The sequence below is a fragment of the Cardiocondyla obscurior genome, linkage group LG11 (assembly GCF_019399895.1).
Source record: "Cardiocondyla obscurior isolate alpha-2009 linkage group LG11, Cobs3.1, whole genome shotgun sequence".
Classification (NCBI taxonomy): Eukaryota; Metazoa; Arthropoda; class Insecta; order Hymenoptera; family Formicidae; genus Cardiocondyla; species Cardiocondyla obscurior.
Window position 1 is genome coordinate 3,085,309 of NC_091874.1, and position 11,762 is coordinate 3,097,070.

The 11,762-nt window shown below is 39.8% G+C and overlaps 1 protein-coding gene across 1 annotated transcript; it reads right to left on the reverse strand.

Annotated features, from left to right (window-relative positions):
• Positions 1 to 132: 132 nt before the first annotated feature.
• Positions 133 to 10,807, reverse strand: Six4 (homeobox protein six4). Its single transcript, XM_070663092.1, has 4 exons — positions 8,891 to 10,807; positions 8,220 to 8,681; positions 3,788 to 4,110; positions 133 to 2,225 (listed from the first exon to the last, which is right to left on the reverse strand). The coding sequence occupies exons 1-4, from the start codon at positions 9,223 to 9,225 to the stop codon at positions 2,056 to 2,058; spliced, it is 1,290 nt and encodes a 429-aa protein (XP_070519193.1). The 5' UTR covers positions 9,226 to 10,807; the 3' UTR covers positions 133 to 2,055.
• Between the last annotated feature and the right edge of the window lie 955 nt (positions 10,808 to 11,762).

The window sequence follows — 11,762 nt, forward strand, 5'->3', positions numbered from 1 at the left end:
TACAAGTACAAGAGCTCTTGCTGAAGATAACTGCTGTTTCAACTGCTAGTATTCAGCTTTGTATTTACCAGGTAAGTTTTAACAGACAATCAATATAATACTGAATTTACCTTTACTGAAACACCTTTTAATAAATATTTTTACTATCGTAGATAAAATTATTATCATTATATAAAGTTTGAGAAAAATATATACTTCAGGTTTAATTAAAAAAAAAAATAGAGGTTTAAAAAAATGCTTAATGTGTTTGAAGGAATATGTATTTTACATAAAGCATTAAAGCATTATAACATATTTGTGTGTGTATATATATGTAATTTGATAATAATATAAAGCTCTTTGCATTTCTTATAAAATAAGTAGAGAAAAAGCAGCACTCGTGTATATGTCGTATGTGCATACGTGTTCATATGTATGTGTAGCGCAGGTTTATTTATTAAAAACCAGTAATCCATAATACATTGTTATTTTTATAGCAATATATACATTACATACATAATTCGTATAATATCTATATACAGTTAAAAAAGAAAATTAGGCAGCATAATTTTTCTCCGCGTTACACGCTAATTGCTTTTCCTCTGTTACTTTTCGCTATTTACCACAATCTGCCAGAAGCTTCATTACAGACGAATTCCGTGAGCTTATCGTAATAATTTACAATAGCATATGATACGTCTACATTGTACATGACGTCAAAAAATATCGTACACCTACAAAGTAAGTATCTTTCTTACATTCACATATTATTTTCACCCTCATGTCTGATGTTTTACAAAATAAAATAAAATAAAATAAAAGATTAAATTAAAACGAATTGAGAAATTCCATGAAATGATATTTAGTCCTATAAATAAAAGGTTGATAGGTATTTCACAATGAGTTATCGTACAATTTTCATTGAGATAACGATTACTCTGCGCCAACGCATAAAGGAAATATGTTACAAAAATTAGCATTACTACTAAAATTCTTTTATAATTATATCTTCAAATCTTTGGATTTACAAGCATTTAAACAATTAATTTTATTTTTTTGTAAAGCACAAAATTTAATTTTGCGCACGAATAAATCAAGTAATAAAAGTTTACGTGGCGAAATATTTCAGCACGAAAAGCTAGAGCACACCTTGAAGAAAAATATACAAAGTAAAATTAGTTTTTAAAGTTACTAAATTTTTTTACATTTATATCCTCGTCTTTTCATTGATTAACATTCGACCTATGACTTAGTGATATAACGATCAGTTGCATTAAAAAATTTACACGCATAACATTACTTTGTTACATAGATTATTTTCATTTTAAGACATATTTAGAACTGATATTAAAAGTGGAAAACGACGACGTTAATATAAATATCAATTTATGTTCCATTTCTTAATTATAATTTTATATTACTATATTATATGTAGATATGTATTAATATTGTATGTGCATGCGTTATTAATATATAACAATGCACACGACAATATTAATATTATTATAATATTATTGTAAAACTATCAATAAGTAATTGATATTAATTAATCCAAATTAATTAATAAACATTTTAAATCTCTTATTTAGTACATGCTTCGATTAAAAATTATCTGTTTTTAAATCTTGTTTTATTCCGTCAATAACCATACGAATATCTCAAAAAGATTACCAAAACAGTTAGCCGTTGTATCTTTCCATCTTTTAAAATCAATTCAGTATCGGTGAGACTTTTCGTGTTGCATAAGCAGAACAACTTACATCCGTTTGAATTATACACATGAAAATATATCGTTCATATGCGTGTAAAAAAAAAAAAGAAGATCGATATATTTTTTAAGTGAACGCTTTTCGAGCAAAAAAAATAGAAACACTTTTGTTATCCGCTTCGTGAAACAATTATTTCGCTTACACGTACATGTTATCTTTTTTTTTTCTTTTCTTTTTATTGCGTACAATTGGAATCGAGATAAAAGAAGAAGCGGAAAGATCAGGTGAAGGCGTGTATGCGTGACACTACGTCGTCGCTCTGTCCGTGAAGACATTGATTACTGCGGTCATCCTCGTAATCTGTTAGTCACATGGAAGGTGGTGGTAGCATGATCTCGTAACCGGCCGGCACGCTTTGCTGGTGATGATGATGATGATGGGAGCTGGACATCATCTGATGATGAGTCTGCTGGTAATACTGATGGTGCATACTGGAATGGCTGGAGTAGTAAACCGAGCTCTGCTCCACGTCTTTACCTTAGAAAAAGAATTAAAAGTTAAACCAATAAAAATTAAAAATAGAATAACTTGAAAGACTTGAATGCATATTAACGTTTCGTCGCTAATATCTTGCAGTCTTAACATAATTATTTTACGTGCAGTTGTATAGATTATTTTATTAAAAAAAAAGTTTATAACGACGACGATTTGGGAGCACGCAAGTGATGGTTGATCTCGGAATCGCGACAAAAAAACGCCTCGTTCTTTTTTCTTGTTTTAAGAAAAATCGCCTCGAACTTGCCTAGCGCGTCAAAAAGAGTTGAACAGATCAACTCGATATTGAATTCGGTGCCTCCGAGAACTCCGCGCGAGAACGACAATTGACGATTGACTCTATCGGCTGTCTCACTCTTTTTACGCGGTTGTCTCTTTTTTACCAAGGGCCGAAATCTCTAACGGTCCCACTTCAGTGCGGTTGCGGAAACACGGGCGCGAGAACGTCTTACTAATCACTCCGCAATTATGCGTATTTTCGACCGCGGATAGGAAGTGCCGTATACGAATAAGTTTCGACGTCGTCGGCTTCAGAACGGACAATCATTATTTATACTTTTATGTCAGTCTACTCATCGTTTTGTGCTTCGGAAAAGTGCTTCGGAAATGAAAGGTTATGTCGTGAGCGGAGCGCGCGGAGCGCTTCGACGTGAAATTCGCCGCGTCCGGCAATCTTGACCCGCTTCACTCGCCATCTCTCTCAGCGACATTCAGCGGGTTCCGACGATCGCCATCATGACGTGTGATTTGCACCTAGCCCGTCTTCTTCGTCGCGGCCGAGGTTCTCATCCCGTTTTTCGAACAGGTGACTAGAGGAACTTAAGGAACATGAAGCGCGCGAGGAACATTTAATTCGCTGCTCGGCACCAGTCGTCAGAGTTGTTCGTTCTGCTGACGAGAGTTAATCGAAGAATCGGAAGTAATCTCGCTTTATATCACAGCCAGTTCCTTCCGTTCGAGATCGGGGACGACTCGGGCGAAGATTGAAGACCCGGCACGGTGGAAGTAAGCAACGCGACGGGTATCGAGAGTGGAAATTCGTGCAACAGCTGATCGTTCGTCGCGGTTCTCAATTTCAATCGTAAAAAATCGCCGCGATAATCCACCGTCATTCTTTCGGTTGTTCGTCTCCGGAGTGATTATAAAAAAAAAGACAGAGCAGTGTAATATAGTTTCGAGTGATTTGAAGTGCTGCAACACGTCAGGATAATCGTTGGAGTACTGCCATGCACAGAAGGAAGGAAGGAAGGAAGGAAGGAAGGAAGGAAGGAAGGACGACAGGATGCAAAATAATCTAACCTAACCGGAAAATACAAGTAAGTGAACTGATAACACGCCATCGGCCGTAGATCGTACTCGATTGTAATTACGATAAAGAAATCATTATAATTAATATCCGAATATAACGACGCGCGCGCATGGTTTCTTCTAATTTAACGTTAAAAATTATAGCGCATAAAATACAATTTTATAAATATTTTCTTTAATTCGCGTAATATTAAAATTAACGTAAAGCTTAACTGAAAATATCCCTGATAACTTACCTGTGTCGTACACGCTGCGTCCGTAACACAATGACTTAACGTCATTCATGGGGCTCAAACCGCCGTTATGGGGATGCGCGGTATGAACGGATGCTGGAGTAACGGGAGTGGCATAGCCATGATGAGGGCCCATGGGACTCACTCCCATCGGGCTGCACGGATTCATAGTGACCGGCGACATTCCCATCGTTGACAGAGGTGACATTGCAAGGTTCGGGCTATCGGAATCAATACTCTGGAGAGATTGAATACTGCCGCCGTTGCTCACTGAGTTGCTAATCGTGCTGTTAGTCGTACTTTGACAGTTCAGCGGTAGCATGTCCCTGTAAATAAATTATATTTCTTAACGTTAAAAGATAGAACATATAAAGCCACAAAGTATTTCTCGTTGAGGAAACAAAAATAATTTTTATAGCAGATGTAGGAAAAAAATAAAGAGAAACGAAATATAAAGAACGCAGCGTCCAACGCGTTAAATTAATTTTATCTTTCGTTAAATTAAAATGCGCTAACAAACACTCCAATGAGGTTTTCAACGTAGTTAGTAAATGTCAACGGTCAGCCCTGCAAATAAAAATTAATTCCCCGGGAAACAAAAGGAACCCAAATTTCGGGTAGAAGGAATAAATATACAATAGTTGTGAAACGACCCTCGTAAAGATGCCTATAAATCACTGGTTTTATGCCTACATAAGAAGTATCGGCGTTTTCTTTTCTGGCGTGTCGCATATGTGTGCATTATTGTTTTAAGGGGCTGTAAAAAAAAAAAAAAAAAAATTCGGAAAGGCAAAGAGATCATTGACTTTTCGGACACGACGTGCATTAAAAGCAGTTAACATATTTTTCTCGTAACGTGCGACCGCGGGTACAAATGAAGGTACTAGCCGGGGCGGGAGAAAAGGCACGAAAGATCCCGGGGTCACGAAATGGTCCGCGTTATTCCGCCGGGTATTGTTCCACGACTTTTGCCGCTGTGGAAATGGACCGCGAAAGTCGCCGCGTGCGAGCGCGCGTGTGCGTGGACGCAACACGCACGGTGGTCCATGTGTGACCTCTCCGCCCATGACCATGGGTTTGGTTTGCCGCGCGTAACGCTTTCTCTCGCGACCAGCGTCCTCCGTCTAACGCGAACGTCGGACCACGCATTTTTATGGTCGCGCCTCAAGGTCCGGATTTAAAGGAATACGCCCTACGCGCACCCCAACGCCCTGCGTCTCGAGTCCCTTTCTCCGTCCTGACGAATGGCAGCCTGGACCGCGCGGACGAGAGAGAAGAGGGAGATTTTAGGACTCGTTTAAAGCTGGCCGATAATATTTCGAGGAGACTATTAACGTCGCCTACATCGCGATGTAATATGCGAAACTAGGAAGACTTGACTACTTTTATAATTAATCTTTAGCGGAGGAAATACATTTCTTTTTTCTCTTTCTTTCTTTTTTTTTTTTTTTAAATATAAATTCTATAAAAGTTTTATGACGTTAGCTCGAAGGATTAATTGAAACGTCGATAATTATGGTGACGTAAAACTTTAAATTAGATCGTCTTGCTGTAGGGGAAGAATCGAATCGTATATCGGCGCTTGGAGGGTATAATCGTATTTAGCGCTAACACCGCGGATTTGTCAATAGGTTTTCACTTCTCCTGGTAGCTGCCGCGTTCTTCTCGATCTAACGAGGAAGAAGGCGCGTCCTCGTTCTTGCGCGGCACACGCGAAGATAAATCGAGGTAGCGGCGGAGGGCCGGCCGTGGCCTTTATGTAGTAAACTATTGGTAGTGCGAACAGCTCAATGGTGAAACGGGAGATGTAACCGAAGCTGCGTCATAAAACGGTAATGGGGCGTCGCGTTTCCTTTTCCTAGAGCCTTCGGCGAGAGGCAGGAGAGCGTTAAGGACGAGAAAAGGGGAGGAAGTTCAACTTGGTCTTCTGCCACCAAGAAAAGAATTGTTTTCTCGAAAGCAAGGGAGAGAGGAGAGCTGGATGCTGCGGAAATCTTATCGAACAATCTCGCTCGAATCTAAAAATCATCCGTATAGTTCGAAATACGATGGGAAACGTGAGAAGTTATATTCGAGACCTTCTATATATTTAATTAATTTTTTTCAACAATTTTTCAAATCAATTTTTCATAAAAAAAAAAAAATAATAAATGAAAATGACAATTCAACTTGGAAAAAAATTCAAACGGAGATATTTTATTAATTAATATCGCTCGTTTTACATATTTAATATCACAGATCGAGTTAAACATTTTTTAAAGCCTGGAAACTTTATTCGTTTTCTTCGAAAATTAGATGTGTAAAAATTTCGTCTGTAAGAAAGTTGGCAGCGGTTTTTTTCTTCTTTCTTTTTTTTTTTCTTTTATTTTACCGACTTATTTTAATTAAAAATACTGCAGTTCAGATTACATGTAGAAAAAATAATTGAGAACAAGTTAAACTAATCGATCGATCGAGAATGACGCATGCAGCTTACAAGCTTGTTAGATTTGATCTCCGCGGAATATCTCTTAGCGCGGGAGCGATGGCGACGCCATGCGTGTACGCACGTATCCCTTGCGTGAGGGACGTGGTGTATGTGCTCTTGTGAATTTCTGGCGGCGAACGCTGCGCACGGTTTCTACATGCGCTCGAAGAAAGGAGCAGACCAGAAAGCGAACGCAGCGTTGTTATGGCTACGACGAAGTCGCGGTCACGGCTTGGTCTCTGGCGGGCCTTCCATTCTGCCGGGCCCATTCCGAAAAGCCCCGCGTTAATTTAGCCTCCCTCGTCACGAAACTTAAAAAAAATACACACGCCCCGGCATTTCAACTAATTGCTAATTAACGCAGGTCAATTTATGCATTATTTCGGAAGGTGTGCGTTAAGCAAACTATTTCTAAAAAGGAATTCTTTTGCATTAAACATCTTTTCGCAAAGTTTTTAAAAAAAAGCGTAATGTCTTTTATTCAGATAAGTATATTCTTTGTTAAAGAAGTAAAAAAAAATCTTGAGAAAGATATAATGATAGTTATGCCGCTTGCATGCACGTAAGCGTGCACGTGTGCGCGCGAACAATAAAACTCTATCTTTTATTTTCGTTCGCGTAACTCTCGAAATTTTTATGATAACATTATGTAGTGTTAAATAAACACTTTTTAACCCGACGGATCTTACACGTCGTTCTCAGAATTTTGCTTTCAATTCCGTGCGTTCTGATAAAGAGATTAAGTCTATGCTGCCCGATCTTATCGTAATTTGCGGCCCCTGTTATGTCAATAAACGGCTGAACACGCGTCCGGCATTATCTAAGCGTGACTCCATCTACATTTTTTTTTTCTACAACCCTCCCGTTGCTTTTATCCCGAGTATATCGTTTACCAATGAACCTCGCGCGTAACATAACAACCCCAGTGTTACGTAGAGCTGCGAGACCTTATCCCCCTACTCATAATCGTCACAAAGGACGTCAACACGATGCAGACATTAATTAGATAAGCACGCGGATTAGATAATCACCAGAGCGGAAAGGAGAACCAAACGACCATTGGCTCTCTAAAGAATATCTCACGATTATACAATCGTAATTTTATTACTTCGAAAGCAATAAACGTGACCGCGTATGCAAGATCAGAGAACTCGCATATTAAATTAAATAATTTTTTTTTCTATTTATATAAGGAGATTTAATTAATAGTTGAAGTACCGTCATTTTCTTAGTTCTCACGACTGCGAATTTCTTTTAGACTTGTAAGAGCTGGAAATCTCGGTTACGTTATTTCTGAACTAATGTTACCGACCTGCATTATTAGCATATAAAGATTTGGAGGCGTGAAATTTTGTGTAAAAGACAATAATACCGAAAAAGTCACTCGAAGCAGGTATAAGGTAAATGATTTATGCATCCGGACTAGAAAATTTGAAAAAGAACACATGTTGGAACACTTGTTGCTTTTCTAGGAAAGAATAGAGAAACCCCATATGCTCTTTTCATTCAGACAATATAATATATACTCTATAAATTGTTCGTTAATAGTAAAAGTCTGGAAGGTATCGTAAAAATATGTTAAGAACAAAACTAAGTAGGTTTGAAGAAATAATGATGATACTTTTGCGAAAGAAATAAAATTGAAGGCAATATATCTTGCCTGTTTTTAAATTAAAGATATTTGGTAAATGTCTTGTCAAATAAAAAAAATAAAAAAAAATAGAGGGAACGCGCAAATTAGAAAATTTAAGTTTTAGTAGAAAAAGTACCACTGCGAATGGCTTTTGCGTAAAATTAGAAATTATTATATTCAGTTAATTTGGTTAGTTCCAAATCTCAAAAAAAAATTTATTTTTTATTTTAGTCGTGTATTTCAATATATTTGCAATATAAATTCAAGTTGCTTTGGCATTCTCAAGAAGTTGTATAAATATTTTATATAAAGTAATGAACTGATTTTATGCTCACGTTCTCGTTTGCGGTGTGCGATCTCGTTGTCGGCGGTTCTTGAACCAATTGGACACCTGGGTCAACGTCAAGCCCGTTTTTTTTGCAAGATTTTTCTTCTCGTCCGGCGTAGGATATCGATTCCTCATGTAGCATTCCTTGAGTGCGTTTCTCGACCGTTCCTTGAAGCAGTAAACAGTTTCTTCGCCGTCCCAGATAGTTTTCGGCAGCGGATACTTTTTGCGCAGGCGATATTTGTCCACGGCGCCCAAGGGTCGGCCTCGAATTTTCTCAGCTTCGCGATAGTGCGATTTAAACCACATCTGCTGGAGCTCGGGGTGCCGGCGTGGTGAAAAGGGATGACTTTCCAGGATCGAGTAGAGCTCGTGATATGCTCCGCGATGGAAGGCAACGGCGGCACGCGCCATTAGCACGCTTTCACCACCGCGCAACAATTCTCCGGGTGGTAGGGACCAAAGGAATCTGTTGTGTTTTCGTAGGAATATATTTTTTAACCAATTTATAATAAAAATGCCTTTGTACAACTTTATAATTTTGTTACTTAAAATGAAAAGGAAAAGAACAAATTAAATTAAAAAAATATATATATTACGCGTGTATTTTTTTTTTTTTTTTTTATAAATAGAAAAGAAGGATGTTTAATAAAGCAAGGTACGATTTTTTTAAGTTACCTGGACAGTTTCTCAATGTCCTGACTTTGCGATAGCGCCTCGCACATGCAGGATATCTGTTCGGGCGTAAAGTTATTGGTACTGTTGTTGAGGGAGATGCCGCCAATGTTCCCGATATTGGTGTTCACGCTGGCGGTATTGCAAGAAGAGAGCTCTTGCGAATACTGGGGGCTGCCATTCGACGTCGGCGTCAGATTTTGTGGATGATGAGTTAGCCCGAGACTAGACATTGACGATGCGTTACTGTATTGCGCGGTTGCGTTACGATGCACGACGCCCATTTGGCTATTGCAATCGCTGTTCGGTGATGACAGCTGATCCGAGCTATCCGACATCCTTGATTTGTAGCTGCGTGTCTCTCATGAATCCAGGTGTTGGACGGGAAATAAAATTCCTCGCTCATTCGCCGATTCCAAGCGCAAGAAATGTTCTAAAGCGCAAACTTCTTTCGCGATTTTTTTTTATTTTATTTTTTTTATTTTTAAAGTTAACAACTCATCCACAATTGCGAACTGAATTGCAATTGTAAATCTCGAGCAACACGTCGTTATTGCGCAACTATTTTTTTTTTTTTTTTTTCGTGAAATTCTTAGCTTTTAGATTACAGCTAACGTTCTCGCGAGAAATTTACTTTCCGGTTTTTGTCGTTCGGCAAATTCGAAATGCCGTCGTAGGATCAATATGTCTTACTATTAACCGGATGAATAATCGATGACGAAAGTAAGCATCCGTTATTCGCACGTTCAAGTCGACGCGACGGTTGTTTAATCACGCGCGTTTCATTCATGTCGATGTCCGATTCCGTTTTCATTCATCGAGACTTACTCCAACAGAGTTCTGACATACTTTTTTAACCGCGACTACGAGAATTTTGTCGCACACTAATTTTTAAATAAACTAATTTTTTTTTATCGTACGGTAGTTACGCGCTGTCAAACAATTATTATACTTTTACGGTACATCCGACGGTCCACGCACTTCATTGCAGAATAGTAGCCTGAACGTGTAATTATTATTCAATCAGCCACGTGTAGGATCCACTGTTCAATTTTTAACGTTGAGTTCTCCTTTTACAATTACATTTTAATAGATACGCATAAACGGCAACTCATTTTCTACATTGGTAACGTAAATAATTTCCGACACGCGTGGAGTATTTATTTGTCCTTCAGAATCGCGTTTAATTACCGCACTGTAAGCAAATAACTTCGAGCTTAACTTTCCGTCGGCGTACGGAATCAAGTCCGGGCGCTTTGTATTCAGCTACGGCTCGTAATAAATTGCATAATCATAACGAGATAGTTGTCACATCCACAGTAATCCGTCGAGATGAGGCTCGGTTCTTTTCACGGGTATCAATTGTCCGTTCGATCGTCATCAGGTGCAAATCCCCCAGGCCTCGCTACCTGAAGTCTTAATCCTTGACTAATCACTAACGATTAACCACCCGCAGCGAGTGCATCAACCCACCGCGGGAAAAGAAGCGCGAGCGTGTACGCTCTTTGAACACACCACCGCGTAGCACCGGGGCACCACCGGGTCTCCTGCGCGGCCACCTTTCGTCTCGCGTGTCCACAGCCACCCCCGTTTTCTACATCAGGGTACGGTGATTTTAGGAACCGGGCCGGGATGAGCAGATCGCGCGAACAATCGATTGCGTAACCGATACTCCTGAGGAGGAGCGGCTTTGATCGCGGCAGACGCTCTCACTGAGTGACCAAGTCACCAAGTTAGTAAGGCGATCGCGCGTTCGCGGTGCGGCAGCCGTTGTCCCGCTGGCTTCCGTCGTTGAATTGTGGTCGTGCGGCCTCCTCCGACGACGGTTGTGGTGGTGCCCGGTGGCAATGCTGACGATGCCGATGCCGATATCGTTCCCTCGGTCGCTCTCTTTTTCTCTTCTCTACCCCTATCTCTCTCTTCGTCCTTCCTGCTCCCTCCTCGATCTCCCGCGCATTCTCCTCTTTTATTTCGGCGGCAGAATCGTGCGATGAGCGAGGAACGAGAACAGCCACCACCCGGTGATTGGTCGCCGTGCAACGTACCGTACCGTTCCATTGGTGGTGGACCTCGGGGGCGGTACGGTCTTCTACCCCCGTACCGGCCGTGAGCTTCGCGCTTCACCCCGTCCGAGTCGCCGTCGGCCCCGTGACGCTTCCGATTCCTCCGCGCGCGATGCTGAATTCTCACCTGGCGACCTCCGCGACAGACCGATTACCTGGATATATCGAATTTCAGCGATTCCTTCCTCGAGTTAGACTCGCGTAATTTCTTTTATTATGTAACTGAAGTGACGAATTATGGCATTGTGCATCTTTTCCCCTCTTGGTCTCGTTCACCTCTATATAGCAATTTACATACGTATACTTGCTTTCTTTTTTATTTTATATATCCTTAATAAAATCAGGTTCTTTATGGGTACTTCTGGGTAATTCTGAATGAAAAGAAAAAAAAAAATAGTTAAAGATAAATCTACGCGTTAATCAGAAACGTTGTTTTTCTATTATCTTAATTATTTTGTAAACTTTATTTAAAGTAAGAAGTTGGAGCGCGAAATAAAAATTCAGAATACGTAGATAATTAAAAGCAATTTGGCTTGTCGAAAGTTTTATTTTTTATTAATGCTTTTATTGCGATAGCTTTCAATTTATGGCATTCAGCAATTTTTGTGCAATTTCTTTCGTGCGATAGATGCTGTTTTCCACTATCGCGGAGCTATCGAGGAATCACGAAATACGCGTGTGACCAATAAACACCGGAAATGGAACGTGTCAACGTTACCGTACACCGTGTTGTGATTCCACGCAACGCTATCGCACCTTGTGTTTGATTAATTTCACAACAACCGGCAATAATCATTCATCCTCCGCCGCTA

Coding starts and splice junctions, on each gene's coding strand:
- Six4 (XM_070663092.1), bottom strand. CDS start 9,225: ATGTCGGATAGCTCGGATCAGCTGTCATCACCGAACAGCGATTGCAAT. Junction 8,682..8,890: donor GACATTGAGAAACTGTCCAG/GTAACTTAAAAA, acceptor AAAACACAACAG/ATTCCTTTGGTCCCTACCAC. Junction 2,226..3,787: donor ACGCAGCGTGTACGACACAG/GTAAGTTATCAG, acceptor TCTTTTTCTAAG/GTAAAGACGTGGAGCAGAGC.